Source organism: Eublepharis macularius, chromosome 9 (genome assembly GCF_028583425.1).
Source record: "Eublepharis macularius isolate TG4126 chromosome 9, MPM_Emac_v1.0, whole genome shotgun sequence".
Classification (NCBI taxonomy): Eukaryota; Metazoa; Chordata; class Lepidosauria; order Squamata; family Eublepharidae; genus Eublepharis; species Eublepharis macularius.
This window is the reverse complement of record NC_072798.1, coordinates 102,629,901-102,653,276: the sequence shown is the minus strand read 5'-3', so window position 1 is coordinate 102,653,276 and position 23,376 is coordinate 102,629,901. Positions and strand designations below refer to the sequence as shown.

General features: G+C 43.0%; 1 protein-coding gene across 2 annotated transcripts in view; it reads left to right on the top strand.

Annotated features, from left to right (window-relative positions):
- The window catches only part of CACNA2D1 (calcium voltage-gated channel auxiliary subunit alpha2delta 1), a 565,021-nt gene that overhangs the window by 430,860 nt on the left and 110,785 nt on the right, over positions 1-23,376 (top strand). For both annotated transcript variants that reach the window (XM_054989047.1, XM_054989046.1), the window contains exon 11: positions 14,092-14,250. In XM_054989047.1, the coding sequence (XP_054845022.1) occupies positions 14,092-14,250 (159 nt within the window). The remainder of the gene's footprint in view (positions 1-14,091; positions 14,251-23,376) is intronic.

Sequence of the window (23,376 nt, the reverse complement as noted above, 5' to 3'; positions counted from 1 at the left end):
TTGAATGGGGAAGATGTCTCAGCTCTGGATGCAGAATCATCTTGTACTTCTCCTGCTGCAGATTCCTTTTCAAAATCTGCACCAACCATGTGGAAATCCTGTGCAACTCAGTTGCGCTGAAGAGAAAAGCAAGAGGGAAAGAGGAAGTGGTGTGCAAGCAAAGGCTGTCTTGGCCCTGCTCCTTCAGCCGCCCAACCTTTTGCCCTGCGCTCGGCAGTGCCTCACAGCCCTCTGCCTGCTGTGGAAGATGTACTGCCGCAAGTTTCTGGGCACCCACCACTTTGCCAACATCTGCCATCTTCCTGCATATCCTCAACCCAGTGTCCCATCCCCCAGCACCCTTTCAATCCCTTTGGCTATCCTACTGGGCTGAACAATTGACCATGAATTTCTAGTCTAACTTTATGAGTGGTGTTGGTATAAAGAGCTTTAATTCGATCCGATAGCCTACTATCAATGTTTAGATTGCTTAATTTATCCCATAGGTGCTGTCTTGGGATAGAATCAAAAGCAGCTTTAAGTTCAATAAATGCAACATATAATTGCCTAGATAACCCATTCACATATTTATTAATAAAATCCGGTAATAAAAAGCAGTGTTCTAACATTGAGTGTCCTCCTCCTGACCTAAATCCAATTTGTTCTGGGGCCATCGAATCATTTTCAAACACCCCCTCTTCTAACTTCAATAAGAGATGCCTTACATAAAGTTTTTGTCAGGCTATGGATGAAAGGATATAGTAGACAGGCCCCTGTACCATTGCAACAAGAACTCCAAGCTCTTGGTTAAATGGTTTTATTCAGAAATCCAATCTTTTCCATATATATTCCCATAGAGTTACTCAGAGGCAAGGAAGCATCTCAGCAGTACATGCTTCCTTGATAGGAATAGAGACTTGAGGAATGTACAACTCTAAATACCCACTCATTTCCCCCCTCCCAGCTAGACCACAGGTTTGCGCGGGAAAGGGTCTGGGAATGCATAAAAGTAAACTGTAACATTTCAGACAGTACAAGGTTACTCCTGTGAGCTTCAAAGAAACAAGATAACACAGCTGGGTTCTCAGGCTGTTAGAGAAACAGAAGTGTTGGTTAGAGCATTTGCAAAATGCAAACAAGGTACAGCGTTAGCAGCATTACAGCATTAGCAGTGGTTCAACACATAGAACAATGTCATGGATGTAGGGGACAGACATGACAGTTTTCCTATGACATCAAGTAGACTTATTGGTCTGTAATTTGATGCATCTTTTCATTCACTTGTTTTGTAGATAGGTACGATGGTGGAAGTGGTCCACCCCAGGGAGAACATATCAAATCTATCTGTATGAATGAACAAATTGGCTACAACTGGTGCCCACCTGTCTTGAAAGGCTCTAAGAATATCGGACTGGATAAAATTTTTCATAGGAGCTTTATTATTCTTAATTACAGATATTAAGGACTTAATTTCACTAGAAGTCATAGAAGGCCAAATATGTGATAAGCTTAGAATCATAGAGTTGGAAGGGACCTCCAGGGTCGTTGAGTCCAGGACATGCACAGCTACCTCCCCAGTACACTCCCAGTGACCCCTCTGCTCTGTGGCTAGAATTTGGGGGGGGGAAACCTCCAGGATCCCTCGTGCTTGCTGACTATCGATTGCCGCCATCTGATAGTAATTAGTGTATATTTTATGAATGAATTCTCTTTTAAATCTATGTATGGTTTTAATTGTATAAATTAATTCTAATATGTTTTTAAACTGTTGTAATCCACCCTGAGACCTTCGTGGGGAGGGCAGAATAGAAATCAAAAGTAAATAAAATACATAAATAAATAACTGGCCAGAGGAAAATTGCTTCCTGACTCCAGCATGGCGATCAGCATTACCGTGGGCGTGTAAGAAGGGGCCACGAGAACAAAGCACGGATGTAACCCTTCCCACCTCCCTCTCATGATCTGCCCAGGTTCTCAGAATCAGCATGGCTGTCAGATGGTCATCTAGCCTCTGTTTATAAAAACCTCCAAAGAAGGAGAGCCCACCATCTCCCCAGGAAGCCTGTTCCACTGAGGGACCGCTCTAACTGTCAGGAAGCTCTTCCTGATGTTTAGCAGAAAACTCTTTTGATTTAATTTCAACCCATTGGTTCTGCTCCAACCTTCTGGGGCAACAGAAAACAACTCCACACCATCCTCTATATTGCAGGCCTTCAAGTACCTGAAGATGGTTATCATATCACCTCTCAGTCGTCTTCTCTCCAGGCTAAACATACCCAGCTCCTTCAACCTTTCCTCCTAGGACTTGGTCTCCAGATCCCTCACCATCATCATTGCCCTCCTCTGGACACTTTCCAGCTTGTCTGTAACCTTCTTAAATTGTGGTGCTCAAAACTGAACACAATACCCTAGGTGAGGTTTAACTAGAGCAGAGTAAAGCAATACCATCACTTCTCGTGATCTGGACACTATACTTCTGTAGATACAAGCTAAAATCACACTTGCCTTTTTAGCTACCACATCACACTGCTGACTCATGTTCAGTGTATGATCTGCTAAAACCTCTAGATCCTTTTCATACATACTACTGCCAAGACAAGTCTCCCCCATCCTATAATTATGCCTTTGATTTTTCCTACCTAAATGCAGAACTTTATATTTATCTCTATTGAAATTTGTTTTGTTTGTTTTAGCTTAGTTTTCCAGCCTGCCAAGATCATCCTATATCCCGACTCTGTCCCAATTTAGTATCATCTGCTAATTTAATAAGCATTCCCTCTATTCCTTCATCCAAATCATTTATAAAAATGTTGAACAAAACAGGTCCCATGACTGATCCCTGAGGAACTCCACTTGTCACTCTTCTCCAAGAGGATGAGGAACCATTAACTAGCATTCTTTGGGTGCAATCTGTCAACCAATTACAAGTCCACCTAACAGTAATAGGATCCAAACCACATTTTACCAACTTGTCAACAAGGATATGATGTGGAACCCAGGGCTTTTTTTCTGGAGAAAGAGGTGGGGGAATTCTCACCTGGGGCAACTCCCAGGAGGAGGTGGTACACCTGTCAATACTGCATGATGACATCGCTTCTGGGAAGTGACATCATCACGCAGGTGTGGCCACCCAGAGAGCGCTCCTATGCTCCATGGGGGGGGGGGGGTCCGATTCAGCCCAGAATGGGCTGCTCCACCATGGGGGGAGCACTCCCCCACCTGGCAATGACCGAATCTGAACCATTTCAGGCCCAAATTGGGCCAAAACGGGCCCAAAACAGCCCAGATCAGCCCAGGACGGGCTGTTGCCATACGGGAGAGCACTCCCCTGCAGGGCAGCAGCTTGAACCTGGCCATTTTGGGCCCAAAGTGGGCCAAAAGGGACCACAAATGGCCCAGACCAGCCTGGAACAGGCCGCTGCCACATGGGAGAGCACTCCCCCGCTGGGCAGCAGCCTGATCCTGGCCATTTCGGGGCCCAATCCTGGACATTTTGGGGCTGAATTTGCCCCAGAATGGCTGAAAGGGGCCCAAAATGGCCAGGATCAGGCAGCTGCTGGGCAGGGGAGTGTTCCCCCACCCGGCAGGGGCCCAATCCTGGTCGTTTTGGCCCAATCCATGCCATTTGGGGCCCAAAATTGTATTCAGATTCCTGAATACAAACTATATCATGGCATCTAATAAATTATATAAATGAAGCTTCTTGAATTTTATTTAGCCAACTTGTTACATTCCAAGAGATGTATTTATATAATACCTACTCTAGATCCCTGAGATATATTCTGCCGAGATTCATAACATACTGTCCCCATACTTCTATCGAAGTTATATATAACATTAGTTCCTGCAGAAGGAAAGTATTCTTAGCCTGAACGTTAAGCAGGTTCGGTCTCCTGTATGTTTCCTTAGTTTTAAAGGGATGATAGATCTCAGCCATTAAACTTGATTTACCAGCAGTTAGTTTAACTGGAGGCAGAGGAGTAGTATCAAACTTAAAGTTACCTGGCACAAAATATTTTGATAAATTGAGTAAATCATCAGCTTGAGTTGAAGTAGGATAAGATGAGAAGAGAGAGTCACTCTGCTTAGCCTAGCATTGCTAGTGACTTCATGACAGAGGAATGATTTGAACTGCAGAATTCCTGGCTCACACTCTTTGTCAGTGCATATACAAATTTTAGTGTACTGCTGAATATTAAATATAGCATTTATTTATTTAGAATATTTCTCTGCCACCTCTTCAGAGTCCAGCTTGAGGCAGCTTACAATTAAAAACCACAGTATAAAACACAAGTCATTAACATAGCACAATACTTATTCATGATCTTGCATTGATTTGGAATGCCCTGAAACAGTATGCATGAATCTGAATTGCAATTAGTGCAGGTTCTGCCTTGATTAATCAAGGGCCATTTGGCTGCTAAAATACATATTGGGGTTTGGATCTACTGGCAATATTCTGCTTTAGCTGCTGTTCAGAATTAACCCTAAGATCCTATTACGGAACACGCAGATGTGCGCCCACAGAGGGAACCGGCAAAGCTGGATTTAGTGACGAGGCAAAGCCTCTTGGAATTAGATCTATTTCACTGCTGCTCATTTAATATGGATAGATACATCTGGGTCACTGAGCTGCTTTAGCCTCGGCGGTCCGAGCAAGAGAGCAACGACCCCCGGAAGATTGAAAAATCAGCCGCAGAAAAATCTGATTAGTCTGGCTACATGCTGGCCATATATTTTCAAATTTCTGTATCCCCAGTGCGATTGTTAGTTGTAGCAATATGCTCTTTTGAATTAGTTTAAAGAGAGGGGATTTTCCCCTAAATCAGTGTTGTGCGCAGGGAGGAATTACACATCCAAGCTCAATTAACTTTCTGTGTGCAGCTGTGCTGGGCCTCTCACACCCTGGATTTTCTGCTCCATTGAAATGGTTAGCCTCTACCTCAGTATTGTGTGACAAACTGTATAAGGACTGCAGAGAGATCCATGGGCAGCAGAGTAAGGATATACATTTTGGTTAGACTTCATTCCAAAGGTCTGCTTAAATCATGTTAATGTAACAGTTATCAATACAACACAATGCAAAGCAATGTGCTAACAAAGGGCAGTGCAAAGATTAAATAGGTTTGGGACTGGTTTGAAATATTGACATACAGGTTTGGAACAATATACAGAGGCCTTGTGTTGGGTCAAAATAGGTTGCTGTTTGGTTTGAGAGAATGTAGAATATATAACATAACGAACAAAGAAACTTTTATGGAACCAAGTTATTAGAAGAGGAAATACATGCATACCTTTAAATAAACACAGGATTCTTTGCTGAGAGCAAGCTGACCCTTCTCTGTCCCGCCCCACATGCTTGCTGGGGTGGCTTGGCCAGGCTAGAGAACTGACCCTGATATGCACTTCTTTTCCAGAAAGCCTTCAAGCAGCAGTCCTTAGGGAGTGCATTTCCTTGATTGTAAGGAGTTTTATTTGGCTCTCTGATGGTGGTTCTTGTTTATGAGGAGTATTGTGGTTTGTTTTTACTCGAGCAAGAAAGAAAAGTGTTTATTCCAATATACTGGCCCTATGCATTTTGCTGACACTTCTTTGGGAGGGTCTTTAAAAATAGCAATAAAACATATGACATTAAAAACAGAATTAAAAAACATTAAAAGACTAAATACTACTACTACTAATAATAATAATAATAATAATAGTATCTGCATTTCTAGACAGATTAGTACCCCACTCAGGGCAGTGAACAAAGTCAGTGTTGTTATCATCCCCACAGTACAGCTGGGAAGCTGAGTAGGGTTGCCAGCGACCTGGCACTTACCTCGTGCCAGCAGTGAAATCTTCTTCATGCACTCTGGCACCTGCATGATGACATCACCCCCAGAAGTGTCATCCCCATGCTCTGCGTGGGGCCGATTCAGCTGGTTGGGGGTTCAAATCGGCCCCAAACAAAGCACAGGAATGCACTTGCAGACAGTGCGACATCACTTCCGGGAATGACATCACACACATTACCGGGATGCCTGCTGGTGGCGGGCAACCTTCAGGAGCTTTCCACCTCGTGCCAACCACTGGCAGGTAGGTGGGCAATGAGGCAAACGCTCGGGAGTTTGCTTGCCACTGGCAGGCACCTGCGAACTCTTGAACTGGGGCTAAGAGGACTAGCTTATCCATGCTCACCTACTGAACTCATGGAAGTAGTAGGATTCAAAGCAGTAGAGTGTCCATTCACAACCCAACTACTTAGAGTGTAAAAATATATCCAGAATCACAGAGCCACAGCCTGTAATACACAGCCTGTAGTATTACAGGTGTAATACTAAGAAGTTGTCCAAATTGTAAATGCAATTTTGTGTATGTGTATTGTATATAATATTTTAATACTGTTTACATCTTAGTTTTTTATTCTCCCTAATCCTGTGTGGAGCCTCGTCATTAAAGACTATGGTTGAGCCACGGAGCCTGAGATAGAAAGGAAGCAACAGTTTCCCAGCAACAGTGTTGTTGGTTGCTCTGTGTGATGAAGGAAATGTATTTTACTCTACTGCCACCTAACGTCTGAAACTTGAAAAGCAGCAGCCCTTTGTAATTGGGCTAATGAACTTGTAGTACCTTATTTATTAGATTTTATTATTTATTTACTAATTTAAAACTATTGTGACTTGCCTTTCCACCCAGTTAGGGCCCTCAAGGTGGCAAACATTTAAAAACACCATTAAAATCAACTTTAAGTGTTTTTCCTAATAGTGGAAATGAATCAATTCATAGTTTAACGTGGTGACGGGGTTTGAGTGTGTCAGTGAAGCTGAGAGCAACACCGTCAGGATCGCAGGCTTGGTCAAGAGTCTAAACGCCTGGAAGAGTCACTCAAAGCGGAATGGTCAAAGCTGAGACACCAGACGAAGATGCATCCACCCCCTTCAGGAATCAACGGTCACATCAGCTGAAGAGAATTGATGGTTTCAGTGGTGATGGGAGTGGAGGAATTCTTGAAAGCTAGCTATTGGGTAGCAGCCGTAGTGGAAAGTGACACTGGCGGAGGATCTTTCACAGACAACGGAAGTGTCACTTCATCTAATCCTGGTTAGTACTGCGAAGTGGAAGAAGACAATGGTAAGCCACTTCTGCTAATCTCTTATCTTGAAAACCCTACGATGAGACAATCCAAAATGAAAAAAAACATATAGTGCTGGAAGACAGGACCCCCAGGTCGGATGGCACTCAGTTGGCTACTGGGGAAGAGCTGAGGACAAGTACAAATAGTGCTATTCTTAGTGATGGGACTGGATTAAAGCCAAAAGGACGTGCAGTTGTGGACGTGAATAGATGCAAAAGGAACATCCAAAGCTGTGCAACACACCCAATAAGAACATGAGAGGTATGAAACCAGGTAAGCTAGAAATTGTAAAACAGGAAATGGAACATTTAAACATGGCAGTCCTGGGGGTGAGTGAACTAATGTGGACTGATTCAGGGCATGTTCAGTTGGAAAACCACTCAAAAGGCGAGACATAGCACAGGCAGTCAAGAGCTACAACGCAAAGTCTGACCGAGTAATATCAATCAGACTTCAGGGAAGGCCTGTTGTCATAGCCATCATTCAAGTTTATGCCCCAACTACAGATTATGAGGAGGAAGAAATTGAAAACTTTTATGCAAGTGTCCAAGATGAAATTGATCACACACCTAAACAAGATATGCTGATAATAATAGGTGATTGGAATGCAAAATTAGGAGACAGAGCAGAATCAAACATTGTGGGAAAATTTGGAGTAGGATCACAAAATGAAGCAGGAGAGCGACTCATAGAATTTCGTGAAGCCAACAACCTGTTCATTACTAACACATGCTTCAGGCAACCAAAAAGATGATTGTACATGTGGAAATCACTGGATAACCAATGCAGGAACCAAATAGATTACATAATTGGAAACAGAAGATGGAGAAGTTCAATTTGGTCTTCAAAAACAAGACCAGGAGCTGAGTGTGGTACAGATCATGAGTTGCTAATATCAAAAATTAGAATAAAACTAAAGAGAAACACTAAAAGAATCATAGAGCCAAAAAACCATCTAAAGGATATTCCTGAAGAATTCACAGTCCAGGTAAGGAACAGATTTGCAATACTAAGTTTAATTGATTATGAACCAGAAGAACGATGGGCTGAAACCAGAGATATTATCAAGGAAGAATGTGCAAAGACTATTCCTGTAGCTAAAAGAAAGTAGAAGCCTAAATGGATGACTGAGGAAACTCTTAAATTTGCTAAAGACAGATGGGAAGCAAAAGCAAAACATGATAGAAATAAAGTCAGAATTCTAAATGCAGCTTTTCAGCGATCTACACACATAGACAAAATTTTTTATTATAATAACCAGTGCAGAGAAATAGAAGAGAACAACACAAAAGGAAGAACAGGAGATGTGTTCCACAAGATCCAGGAAATCAAAGGGAAATTCAAACCATGGCTTGGGATGCTGAAAGATCAACACGGAAATACAGTATCTGATCAGGACAAAATAAAGGAAAGATGGAAACAATACACTGAAGAATGATACAAAAGAGATGGAAGAATGACAGGTATTCTTGAAGAGTCCTTTGATGAAGAACTAGAAATCTTAGAAAGTGAAGTAAAAGCTGCACTCAAAGCAATTGGGAGAAACAAAGCACCTTGAGTAGATGGAATATCAATAGAGTTATCTCAGGCTACAGAAATGGAGTCCATAAAAATCTTAACAAAAATCTATCAATAAATATGAAAAACAAAACAATGGCCCACAGACTGGGAAAGCTCAATCTACATTCCAATTCCAAAAAAAGGGGATGCCAAGGAGTGCAGCAACTATTGGACTATTGTGTTAATTTCCCATGCAAACAAAGTGATGCTGAAGAGTCTACAGCATAGACTCTTACCATTTATGGAACAGGAAATGCCAGATGTTCAAGCTGGATTCAGGAAAGGAAGAGGGACTGGAGATCACATCGCAAATTTATGGTGTCTAATGGAACACAGCAGGGAATTTCAGAAGAAAATCAGCATGTGTTTTATAGATTACAGCATAGCTTTTGATTGTGTGGATCATGAAAAGCTATGGATAATGTTAAAAGAAATGGGAGTATCACAACATCTCATTGTTTTGATGCACAACCTGTATTCTGGTCAAGAGGCTACTGTTAGGACAGAATATGGGGAAACAGAATGGTTTCCAGTTGGCAAAAGTGTCAGACAAGAATGCATATTATCCCCTTACCTGTTCAACCTCTATGCAGAGCATATCATAAGGAAAGCTGGATTAGATCTAGAAGAAGGTGGAGTGGAAATTGGTGAAAGGAGAATTAACAATTTGAGATATGCGGATGATACCACATTACTAGCAGAAAATAGTGAAGACTTGAAACAACTACTGATGAAGATTAAAGGAGAAAGCACCAAAGATGGATTACAATTGAACATTAAGAAGACAAAAGCGAGAGTACTATTTGTAGCAAGATGGAAAACTGATGCCTGTCCTGGTCTTCCAGGGTGGAGAGATAAGATTCATGAATACGCTTCAATGGCCAAATTGACTATCTATTTACATAATAGACCGTTAACTGAGTTCTGGAAAAAATGGAAGGAACTTTTTGATTATTTAGGTATAATTAATTGGTACAGAAGCGCAGAGGGAGGGAGGGAAGGTGAGGGAAGGAGAAATGTTAGGTATTTAGGCTAAAGTAACTCAAATATGCAATGTTCTTTTTTATTAGATCAAAGTATTGTTTGTTTAACTCCCCAAACTATTAGAGATGTATTGTTTACATACGTTTTGTTTGTATAAGATTGTATAAGTCTCAACTTAATGTCTAATCTAGAATCTGTATAATCTTTTTACTATGTACTTACTTTACCATATTTTTTTTCTTTTAAATAAAATTATAAAAATAAAAAGAAGACAAAAGTAATAACTACTGAGGAGTTACACAATTTTAAAGTTGACAATGAGGAAACTGAAATTGTCCAACAGGGAGACTGCAACAAGAAAATCAGGAGATTGAGACTTAAAGTAGATCCTTAAAGATAAAGATGTCTCTCTGGGAACCAAGAACAAGATGATTCAAACAATGGTATTCATTCACCATTACAATGTATGGATGTGAAAGATGGACATTGAAGAAAGCTGACAGGAAGAAAATTGATTCATTTGAAATGTGGTGCTGGAGGAGAGTTTTGCGGGTACCATGGACAGCCCAAAAGACAAATAAGTGGGTACTAGATCAAATTAAGCCTGAATTCTCCCTAGAAGCTAAAATAACAAAACTGAGGCTATCGTACTTTGGTCACACTATGAGAAGACAAGATTCTCTGGAAAAGTCACTAATGCTAGGAAAAGTAGAAGGCAGTAGGAAAAGAGGAAGACCTAAAACGAGATAGTTTGACTCAGTAAAAGAAGCCACGTCCTCCAGTTTGCAAGATCTGAGCAAGTCTGTTAATGATAGGACGTTTTGGAGATCTTTCATTCATAGGGTCGCCATAGGCTGGAGGCAACTTGATGGCACATAACACACAGACAAATCAATTTGTGATGGAAGAAGGGAGGCTTTGGAGCAACGTCTGGAACATTCTCCAGTACACTGAAGAAACGAGCTCTGACTCTTGAAAACTTACACTCTGAAAACGTTGTTGATGTCTAAGGTGCCACTGGACTCAAATTCTGCTTTCCTAATAGATTTTTGCATGACTGCAGTGTTAATGTTTTCTCTCATACTTGAAATGTTTGGGGAAGAAAGAGGGATGTTTTGGAACTCCAGATAAGGAAGAAGAAAATCGGTATTGTTTTAAAAAAAAATAATTTCTTGCATTCGGAGGCTAACATGGGTCTCTGCTCCATCTTGGAACCCATTGGTATAAAGGGAGAATTTCAAAGAATTACTTGCATCAACTATGAAACTGCACAGCTTCTGGTCTGAGTGTATTATGAGTTTTATTAAATGGCGAGGGTTATTAAATACATATCTATATCCATAGAGAGAGACACAGTGGTAAAATCCATGGTAACGCTTGCTTCGTAATATAGAAAAGGTATAACCGCTTCAGTGATTTACAAACAAGAGTATTCCAGGCATTGATCCAGAGCCTCACATAGTCATGAGGATCAGTGCATGGCATGGAAAAATTGCCTTTTGAATTTTGAGAGGGTAAAATAGCATGCACAGTTCCCTGAAAGCCTTCCATAAAGGGCAGGAATAGAGTGGTAATCAGTATCTTTGCAGGTAGTTGCAAACGGATGGCAAATTTAATGGACGCCCTGAGCCTGCTTGCAGGGAGCGCGGAATATAAATACGATAAAATAAAAAAATAATAAGTGCACTGCTAACTTGCAAAAACATAGGGAAGTTAGATCATTCTTCCTTATCCTGTTCAGTGATTCTGGCGTTTTGCTAGGCTCTCTGAACCCACAGAGACTCCAGTTAGCAGTCATCCACCACTGAGTTCTCTCTACTGGTCCACACTCAGGTTCTTTTACTCAGACAGATCTTGATACTCTTCCATGCATCTGATTTGTCATGAGAACACAAGAGAACGGATCTTTTTTAAAAGAATCATGGCAGCATTGCACCCCAGTAGAACATTTATGCCACACAAATAAAAAATTTCCTCATCAAATTCCACTTTACCTGGACATAGTCAAGGGAGTAAATTATGTGGAAAAGGCTTACTTTTCAACAACACGATGTAGAGTTCAAGCTGTATGACAAACACCAAACTCTCCTTAGTGACAGATGTTGCACTGTCAAGGTGGCTTGGGCAGAGCATTATTTTAGCTGTAATATTATTACCACTAGAGAAAAGGATAGACTGTTTGAGGGCCAAGCCAGAAGGCTTTTACGCAAAAAATAGTTCCCTCGGTAGTTTATTGCCACTCAGATTAATTAAATATAGCCCTGAATAATGTTTGTTCCCTACTACCTGTGGTTGCCAGCCATTCTCTCACCTTCAGGATAGACTGATTTATCAAGTATGGAACATGTTACCTGCTTGTTTTATCTAATAGAAAAGGAGACTTGTTGTATAAGAGTAGCCAGCTTGGTTAGTGACAAGGAGAGGTATCGTGAGCAAGGGTTAATTTGTGCATTCTTTTCACAAAATCTATGCAGCTGATACTCGAACTCAAATAGCAGATGCTGGTCAGAATTCAAGTGACACATTCCTTGAGACCAAGACAGCATTGGGGTTTTTTTCCTTGAGTGGCAGCCCACTCCCCCATAAGGACATAAAAATAGGTTCAGATATCACACAAGCCAGGGTTTAAGTTAACATGAGACAGACTGTGAAACGGATTCAGCTCACAGAGGCCGTTTCCACACACCCTTATAGGGACAGCCAACTCACAGAACACTGGCGGCTTTTCCCCAGGAATCCAGATGTCTCCATTTTCAAAATGGTTGCAGGCTGTTTGGCTTCCATTTTTTGGCACCTTTTCTGAGAAAAGTGCATTCCCAGAAAAGACGTCGAAAAAACAGAAAATGGCTAGACAGTCACACAACTCCTGGTTTGTCTCAACAATTCATTACTTTTATTAGCAGCTGAGAAGGGCACTGTTACCAGGAATAGGGCTCCTTGCAAGTAAGTGGGAGGAATTAGCAGCAAGGAGGAAGGCTCTACAAGAGGGGTAACTGCAGGATAATTCCACCAGTATTTATGGGGCCCTTTCCCCAAGGTAGCAGATGAGACTTGGTGCTTTCAAAGAGTATTTTTATTTAAAGAGGAAAAAACAACATACACACAAGAGGCAATTAATAATGGTTGGTTCACACAGACAGACACACAGACAGTCAGAGAGTCCTATGAAGCTAGCCAGAAATTGGAATAGAGTGAGGGAGGGGGGAAGTATATTTACCAATCTCAGAGAGTAGAGCAGTCTGTGGAGGAAGAGAGCTTCAAATGTCTAGCGTTTTTGGCCAGAGAGAGACTTAGGGAAGTGGCCCTAAGGGAGCAGCACTTGGATCCAGTAAGCGTGCACAGTTTGAATGGGGTAAGAACCCTGGTTCTTATACGGCAAAACGTGTCCTGAGGGTGAGGAGCCCTCTCAGCCGTTGGAACAAAGACCATAAAGGTCAGTCTCTGGGAATTACAAAGGTTTGATTACTTGCTGCCGGGGTGTGTGAAAGGAAATGCAAAGTCTCTCCTGCTGCCTCACAAGGGGGCAGTTTGCTAATGAATCTCCCCAGAGCTGGTTTGATGAATTTAGATATGAAAATGCATGTTCCCAGAAACAAATTAAACTTATCAGTGCTGATTGACTGATCCTTGATCTTAGGGTGAAGATTTCATCATGGAAGGAGGGTATTGGAATGTGTTAAGTGTGATGACTCACCGAGACCTTTTCTTATCACAGCTCACGCCTGCAGCTGAGGAGGCAGTAAATCAAATCACCTCAGTCCTCAGTTCATGCCTTAATCTCCCAGGCAGGACTCAGCAACGCTGGCTGGAATTCTCAGACTGCAGACCAGGCTGCATTAATCCAGGGGCCTTGTGATTTTTATATCACAGGCAGCTATCAAACATCTATTAAATATGGAAGAAGCTGGGGCCGACTCCTTACAGCAGTGCTGGAGAGCAAACCAGGATGTCTCATGGACACATCTCAAGAAACCATAGTTTAAACTCATGGTGCAATTCTAAACACAGATGCACCATTCTAAGCCTATTGACATCAATGGACTTAGAAGGGTGTAATTGTGTTTAGGATTTGCACAGTAACTTTGGTATCAGATCCTGGTTTGAAGGACCATAACCAGTACAACGACCTGTGTGCTGACAGTCATGTGCACTATAGATAATTTAATCAAGCCAGGATTTCACGTGATGTTTCCACTGTGCAAAAAGAGCCTTCTTGGATCTGACAAGCATCCTGCTGTCCATAGCAGCCAACCAGTTGCCTGGGGAGGGGGGAGCTCAGGGCAAAAGGCTGTAGCTGTCCACTTCAACCAGAGGCACACTGCCTCTAAACATGGATATTCCATGATGGCTTAAGTTTGTGACTCCTCATGAGTTGGGGGTCAGCTGTTCAAGGTTTGAAAAATGACAGCCCTAATGTATAACGGAATTTTTTCTCTCTCTCTGATCCCCAGTTCAATGAAAATGCTCAGAATGTCAGTTGCTTCAACCACCTTGTGCAAGCTAACGTGAGGAACAAAAAGAAGTTGAAAGAAGCCGTCTATAAAATCTCCGCCAAAGGAATCACCGATTATAAGAAAGGCTTCAGCTATGCCTTTGAACAGCTGCTAAATGTAAGTTTTAAAAAGTTGCAACTTCTAAGATACTTGTGTGATCTGTGAGCAATAAAACCCTTTTCACTTTGGATGCATCGCTCATACTGAGAAAGATCATTTTCACCAAGCTCTTTTGTAAGCTGATGCATCCTAACGGGTTAATTTCTACTGAGCTTTAAGGTCTGTGGAAGCACCTTTGCCCCTATGGTGCCTTTGAGGGTCTTCCCTTTCAATGCTAAGCACCTTCTCTCAGTCTCGCCACAGAGTTACAGTCACATCGAACATTCTAATCCTTTGCTCGAGTGTTTATTTATTTATTGCCACATAAGAGAGAGTAGGGTGAGAGAGAATGACATTGAACCCCCAGCAAATCCAACACCAGGCATCCTACTGGTTCTCTGTGGAGTTGGCATTGGATGCTCCAGCGTTACAGTGATATTTCCTGTGGCACATATGACAAGTAGGAACAACAGAGGAACCCCATCCCTAAGTACCCATATAGATGTGCCAGGAAGTCCTGACAGGGCAATAGCTCCCCTGGGCCACATCTGAAGAAACTTAAGAACATGTCTGTTGTTCATATGGGTTTATGTTTGCAGTAGGGCCAGGGGCCCCCAATCTTTCTGAGCCTGTGGGCAGCTTTGGGATTTTGAGAGAGGGTGGTGATCCCCACCAAAAATGATTGCCTCATGAGGTAGAGCCAAATAAAAAATGGCTGCTTCAAGAGGTGGACTCAAATGGGATTCCTCACACCTCCTGGGGAGAAGGAAACCCTGAGGGGGGAACGGAAAACCCTTTCATTTGAATGAGGACAGCCAATTACAAGCTGTGCCTTACGATGGGCCCGCCCATTTGCTGACACATTTGGCAAAAGGTGCCAAAAGAAGTACTGGTGGCTGCCCCGGCGCCCAAGAGCACCACATGGTGGAACCCTGATATATATCAGTGAAACCCCAAGGGTACTCGCATCTAACCCAGTTGCTCTCTGATTCTCCGCAATATGCTGTTTGGTCATTTCTGCCATGTGCAGGATACTCTTCTTAACGTCAGTAGATTTAAGAGAACAAACACATACGCCTTCCACCGTCTCGTACCTTCGGTGGCCATCCAGCCCCACCTGCTAGGTCGCTGGCCCCTACAGAGTTGCCATTGTTTTGGTTGTTGCGTTTTGGAAGGACCTGCTCTCGCCACGTCTCCTGCTTCTTTTCACATGAGCTCTGAGAAGAGCAGCAGGGCAGCCAAGCACGGTTGCTCAGCAGCAGGGCAGATTCTTTTCCAGCACCATCTGGTTCAGAGCCTCTTCCTGCTCCATGGCTCTGAAGTCATGTGCTTGCTCTTCAGTGGTCCCTGGTAGCATCTGGGGGTTAAATGCACAAGTGCTGGGCCTGGAAAGATTAAAGGCCTCCATTCTAGACTGATTTGCCTTCTTTAATGACAACTTTGCATCAGTACCAATGGGAGGAGAGGTCTGTTTAGGGAGTCATTCACAGCTCTGTTCAGCTCTCTTCATTCTTTCAAATGAGATGGCACCTTTGTGAATAGCTGGTGGATATCAAGGGCCACGGGGCAGCCGCTGCCTGCTTTTAGCACTTTGCCACTTTTATTGACTACCATTTTGGGAGTTAAGAAATAATGAAGATGAAGAGCTGAGAGAGTTGCAGTCAAAAGTGATGGATAGAACCCCACAACATGTTGTCAAGGCTGAGCACAATTGCTTCAGAGCGATAAAACAACAGAAGAAGAGTAGCTTACGTAAGCCAAAAAGATGGGTGTGTGAGTGGCTTCGGCCATTTGAAGCGCTGGTGTGCGCTTAGTACTCCCACAAAGTCTTCTGTACGAATAAAAACAAATGGCTTTGAAGTGCATTCAGGGCAGTTGGGGGAAACTAAGAGATTACATGGTTTACAAGGATTGCAGCTGTCCAGTTCATAAAAAAGATGCAGTAAATCAATCACGGGCAAGGTGGGAACAGTTAGAGCTTGCTAATATTGAATCCAGCTCTGGTGAATTCCAAGGAGCGTTACCAACCTAAGGGCATCCATGGACTATGCAGAGTGGAAGTTTCTCACTACCCCCTCCTGCTGCAGCCCACCGAGCCCCGGAAATTTTATTCCTGGGGATCAGAGGCTGCTGAGGAGCAGCATGGGGGGGGGGGACAGGGGTCTGTAGCAGAGCAGGGATTCAGTGGCAGTCATTGCCCCCCTGCTCCATAAAAGGAATTGCTTGTCTGCTGACAGAGCTGCCTGATTGCATCCATAGCAGTAAGATAAAAATACACACGTACCTTCTTGCCTTAAGAACAGCATTTTCAATTCCCACTAAATCCAAATTGTTTCAAGCATCACTAAATGCATAGTCATAAAAGAAAATGTACCAACAGCGTTGTTGCCAGCTGTTTTTGTCATCTTTACATGTTGCGAGGGTGTTATGTTCTGTACTTGCCGGGGGGGGGGGGGGAATGGCTTTCTAAATACACTGTAAAGTGCGAACAGGAATATGTGTGTGCGTGTTTAATAAAGCCCCTGAAAGTGAATTGGTAAATTTGAAAAGGGAGAAGTTTGCCTGTGAGTCCCTTCTACCCGCTGTTCTGGGTCCTGAGCAAAAGCTGGTCTGGAACCTTTTACAGGAGCAGGTCAGTTTAATTCTGAGCAGTGATCCCTGGAGGAGGAGGCCATTGCCTCTCAGTCACCTGCAGGCCTTTTGTGATTTCATTTTTGCCCTTCTTGAAGAGGCGTCCTTCTTTTCTAGGCAAATAGTTTCTTAAAAACTTTGTTCACTGCTCTGAGTGGAGCACTAATCTCTCTAGAAGAGCGGTATATAAGTGCAGTTGTTGTTGTTGTTGTTGTTAAAGTGCCTTGTACCTGGCTAGAGTTTGGAGCACTAGATGTATTGTCGAAGGCTTTCACGGCCGGAGAACGATGGTTGTTGTGGGTTTTCCGGGCTGTATTGCCGTGGTCTTGGCATTGTAGTTCCTGACGTTTTGCCAGCAGCTGTGGCTGGCATCTTCAGAGGTGTAGCACCAAAAAGACAGAGATCTCTCAGTGTCATGATCAGTGTCTTGGTGACACTGAGAGATCTCTGTCTTTTTGGTGCTACACCTCTGAAGATGCCAGCCACAGCTGCTGGCGAAACGTCAGGAACTACAATGCCAAGACCACGGCAATATTTGGAGCACTAGGTTAAGGGCCAAAAAACTCGAGCTGCTTTGGTGCCATGACTGGGACATCAGATGTTTAATTTGCCCCGGGAGATCCTTTTGTGTTCTCCATGGCTGCTTTTTTGGGGCAAAAGGAAAAGAAATCTAATCTCACTGAAAGACAGTGGGAACACATGTAAGAGACAGCTGCCTTAGAGATCTTCTGATGAAGTTGTATGAGTTAAATAAAATTTCGTTTCTTACCACTTCATCTCCCCCCCCCTGCCGCCTTCTCTCCATTGATTCTGCATTGGTGCAGCCCTCTTTTATACATCCCAGCATTGATTTTGAGGGGCCAAATAACCATCTGGAGTTCCAGTTTTTTTAAAAAAAAACATTTTATTGGTGAGCATAATTTCAAACAATATTTCAATTAAACCCTATCTGATTGAATCTAACCTAACGCCCACCCTTTCCCCCCCCCTCCTTCTTGACTTCCAACAGCTTTCCAACCCTCTACCCCCTTTATTACTTAACATATCCTATATTAGACACTCAAGCATCCCTACATAGCAATCCTTACTCTAAGCCCTAATTACTCTATAATCTATACATACTATATTAGTTTTACTGATATTTCTTCCCAAAATTAATATGGAGTTCCAGTTACAAAAGTCCTGTGTAGTTTGCTATTTAGTTTGTGTTCTGAAGTATTAGATACAGATACTCACTCTGGGGTTAGATTTTGACATAAAGTTTCAGCATTTTTGAATCCTTGTCAGGGTCTTTGGAAATACTCTGACAAAAGTAGGGCACCCAATAAAAGGAGCAGACTGTTTTTGGCCTGTCTTGAAAGCTTTTGGTTTTTGATACAGTCCCACGCCCTGTGTAAAAAAGATGCTCCTCCGCTCCCTGTGCAAGGCCTGCGCACTCCTCTCCCTGCCTCCCTCCTGCCCTTGCTGTACAAGGAGAGATGGAAGAACTGGATCACGTAGGTAGAGGGGATAGCAGGGAGTCAGGAGGCTGCTTGGACCCCAGAATCTGAGTGGCCAGGGATGCTTACGTCTGGTGCGAATAGTTATTCAAGGAAGAGAGAGGGGCAAATAGTTTGTAATCTTCTGATCCCAGATCATAGAAATATTCCGACTACCTCAAAAGATAATGATCACAAATGATGTGCAGTATTTTTTTAAGAAAGAATGCATTAGTAATTTATGGCCCATGGAAATTTGGAATTCCGAAACAATTTTACGAGAGAGAGAGAGAGATCGTCAACTGCAACCCCAGGGGAATTTGTAAATTTGATGTATTAGACAGGATGGTCATATTCTCAGGTATTTTTATATTGTGCCATCTCGCTGTATAGATTATACAATGGAAGAATCTTTGACAAGTTTTGCTGAACCTTTAAGTGAAAAGGTACAGAACAATGTTATGCTGTATTTATGATTAAAGAAAAAGAAATCAGTCCAGTGTCTCCTTTTCTGCCTTCTTCCCAACAACAGTTTTGGCACTTGAATGTAAAAAGAGCAAAATTCTTAGGGCCAATTGATATGCGTCATAATTTTTTCCCCATGGATTGTACCATTTCAGACTGTATTCATATGTTTTGCAATCTATGATTTGCAATCTTAAAAACTTCCTAGCAAACAAGAAAATGCCCTTTCCTGTTTATATATTTATTTAATATACCTATCAATAGGAGCTCAGACCAAAGCTGGGCAGCTGGCCCAAGCAGGTGCCTTCTTCAGAGCTCAGGCAACAGCCAGCTTGGCAGCCACCTTCATCCTCCCACCTTGCACATGGTGAGGGCTACCCTGGGGGGGGGGCAGTAATTCCGGGGGCCTATCCTGGACTTTTGCCCTGGGCCCCAGAATTACTAAGACTGCCCCCATCTGGGACAGTCTGTCAGGAGTTGGTGCAAAGGGCACCTTCACTTGCCACATCCAGGAAGCCCCGTAAGGCAGTTTTATTCCAGAGATCCTGTCATTGGAGCATAACCTGTTCTGGCAGATTTGGATTCATTTGTAATGGCATATTTTCCTCTGAACAAGATATTTTCCGCTGAACAAAACATTTTTGTTAGTCGCCTTGAATTGGAGGAAATTAGAAGAGATAAAAGAGAAAACAAAAGGATATAGACCAGCTCTCTACTAGTATTGTCCGAGGTGGTGTACAGTTACTAAAAATATCAAGTACAACATAATATAAAGCAAGCTTCAATGCAACAGGTAAAAACATGTTAGGCTTAAAGCAGCTTTTGGGAACAAAGAAGTTCTCAACAGTACCAAATGAAAGGCAAAGGGGCAACCACTGAAAAGACTTTGTTTTTCATGGTCATCTGCCCATCTCCAAGACCCAATCACAGACCTGTGAAGCTGAACCTACTAGGGCAGAGGATAAAATGGAGGAGAGGAGAAAAGGGAATCCCCTGTGGGTTCCCATTGCAGAGAAAGGAGGAATATAAATAAATAATACGTAGGCACAAGCCATGATGAAATGTGCCTGGGCTGTGAGGCTTGCTCAGCTTTCGAGCTGCTTTCAGTAGCCCATGAGGGGAGTTTATGGCCTGCCTCCTTCTGTTTGCATTTTTATGCTGATGCAATATTGAACTTGTTTTTAAATTTATGTAAGCCACTTTAAATCCTGTGGATTAAGAGTGGGGCTGTCACGGGCTGGGCCAGCCCAAGCAGGGTGGTTCAAGTCCAAACCTTAAGGCCAAAGTCAAAGGGGAGTTCCAAGAGCAAAAGCCAAGTCAAACCGGTGGTCAGAGCACGAGATAAAGCCAGGAGTGAGTCCAGAGTCCAAAAGCAAGGTCAGGCACAGTCCAAGGTCAGTCACCGATAGTGTCAGGTCCAAAAGCAGGCACAGGCAAGGTTCACAAAACACGGAGTGGTTACAGGCAGTAGACACATTGCTTCCACGCCCAGCAGTTCCTCCAGACTGGCTCTTATAGCCAGGCGTGGTTTTCAGCCAGCTGCTGGGGCTCTATCCTGCCACTACTCATTGTCACTCTCCAGCAGCTGGTGTTGGCTCAAGAGGCGAGCACTGCGCCGTCTCTCCTGCAGTTCCAGTCTCTGGCGCTGCCTGCGGTGTTCCTTGGGCGTGGGTGAATCTGGGGGGGTGGAGGCTCTTGGCTGCGCTGCACCTGTAGAAGTCCCTGGCTGAGCTTCCCCTGTGGTGTAGGAGCTAGAGGGTGCTGGTGCCTCAGCTGCTGGCTGTAAGCTCTGATCAGCCAGCAGCTGTTGCTCCTGATTGCTGGCTTCTGCTGAATCAGGGCTAGGGCTGGCTACACAGGGCTCCTCTTCTCCTGAGGAGTCCTGGCTGGCTACACGAGGCTCCTCTCCTCCAGAGGAGACCTCACTCTCAGACTGGGCCATGACACCGGCATGAATTATTTCCAATAAAATAAATATATTAGACTGGTCATCCTTCTAGTCCAGAATCCTATTTTGCACATGTTGATGATGACAACATTCGATTTATATACTGCCCTTCAGGGCAACTTAATACCCACTCTGAGCGGTTTACAAAGTATGTCATTATTATCCCCACAACAACAATCCCCCTGTGAGGTGGGTGGGGCTGAGAGAGCTCTGAGAGAGCTGTGACTGGCCCAAGGTCACCCAGATGGCTTCAAGTGGAGGAGTGGGGAATCAAACCCGGCTCTCCAGATTAGAGACTTGCCGCTCTTAACCACTACACCAAACCAGTTGCCATGGAGTGCCAGCAACCAGGGTATAGAGGCCTGGCCTCTCTCACGTTACTTCCTAGGAGCGGCATTCAGAAGCTTATTGCTTTTCAATATGGAGGTTCCCTTTAGTCGCCCCTCAGCGAGCAGGAGATACATGAGGAAGACTCCAGCGTTAGGAGGATGAATTCATAGGATCCAGCGGGGAAGCTGTTCAGAAAAAAAGGATATCCCAGAGGTTTTCTGTGGTTATCCAAAATGGTAGGGCTCAAATACAGAAAACACCACGGAAATAAGAGAGGTAACTGTATCTTTATAGGTCAGGACCATTTATTTTTTAAAAACAGAGTACACTGCACACATACTCGTATGTATTAATGAAAGCCATATATGAAAGAGAGAGTATAGGTATATATGGGGGGCAGTGTATATGCATACACCCCATATCCCTATACTTTCTCCTCTACCTCTGCTGAGTTAATATAAACATTTTTTTCTGTTTTTTAAGATAGATAGATAGATAGATAGATAGATAGATAGATAGATAGATAGATAGATAGATAGATAGATAGATAGATAGATAGATAGATTAGAGAAAGAGAGAGATATGTAAAGGTAGTCCCCTGTGCAAGCACCGAGTGATTACTGACCCATGGTGGGGGACGTCACATCACAACGTTTTCTTGGCAGACTTTTGTTACGGGGTGGTTTGTCATTGCCTTCCCCAGTCATCTACACTTTACCCCCAGGAAACTGGGTACTCATTTTACCAACCTCAGAAGGATGGAAGGCTGAGTCAACCTTGAGCCGGCTACCTGAACCCGGCTTCCGCCAGGATCGAACTCAGGTTGAGAGCAGAGCCTGGACTGCAGTACTTCAGCTTACCACTCTGCTCCACGGAGCTCCTTTATCTATATTATATTATATTATATTATATTATATTATATTATATTATATTATATTATATTATATTATATTATATTATATTATATTATATTATATTATATTATATTATATTATATTATATATAAAATCATCATGTTACGTTGCTTTTGCACTTAGTAGCTATCAATTTTAGCAGCTGAACTGTTACACACTTAGCTTCATTACTGTCCCCCGTTTCCGCTTCAGTGGAGCATAGATGATAGCTGTTCCCTTCAACTTAGTCCTCAGATAGGGAGGGAAAGTAGTGATGGTCCCGATTTCCTTTGCATGGAGTCTGGCATGTGTCAGCTCCACTGCTTTTGAAAAAGACAAACTTACTCGACTCAGTTCCTCCTGCCTTGAAAAAGATACGCTGTTTCCTATTAACCTTGAACCGTTTTGCACCGTCTTTCTTAGGACATGATCGGAAGCAACAGTAAGCATCTTCTGGGTCTTCCGACAGTCGTTTACTATTGAAACGTTGCTGTGCAAACTGGAGTGTATCAGCAGCTTAGTCAGCAGGCGCTTCAGTAGTAAAATATCGGTGTGGATGCAAATATAGTAAATCTGAACCTTGCTATCAGTCAGGGCTTGTCACTTAACCACTGAGCCATTTTCAAGATACTGTTTGAACTTCCTGTAATTGCATCTGGAACAAAAGTCTGTATGTAGGCATGTTTCGCTTCCATTTAACATAGCCTCAAATCCATTCTGTTTACACAAACAAGAAGCTAATTTTAAAGTGTTGCACTGTTGCCTGCTGCTCTGCTTAGTTAAGTTTGAAGCCTTCTTCCAGCCTTAGTCTTCCAAATGTGAATGGCAGAAACTAGCCACTGTGACTAAATTTGCTAAACAGAGTAATAGGTTACAACTTACAAGCCAGATGCTAGCCGGGCAGGACCTTTACCCTTAGTCTCGTCCAGGGCTTTGTTTTCTGGGGAAAGAGGTGGTGGAACTCAGTGTGTTACCCTCGGAGAAAATAGTCACATGACTGGTGGCCCCGCCCCCTGATCTCCAGACAGAGGGGAGTTTAGAATGCCCATTCGGAGAGCAATCTAAACTCCCCTCTGTCTGGAGATCAGGGGGCGGGGCCACCAGTCATGTGACCATTTTCAAGAGGTTCCGGAACTCCATTCCACCGCGTTCCCCCTGAAAAAAAGCCCTGGTCTCGTCCATGTTTATGGAGCTTCTATGATGTCACTGTAGAGTTCATATCAAAGAAATATTATGGCAGCTGATTTACAGTATTTATGAGGCAATTTTTTCCTTTCATTTCTTTCATAAGATCCAGTCCCCAAGCAATATATTTCATGTTGGAACCTCCATGCATTTTTTATTTCTACTTACATTTTTTATCTCATATCATGGTTTAGAACTTTGTTATTCAACTTTA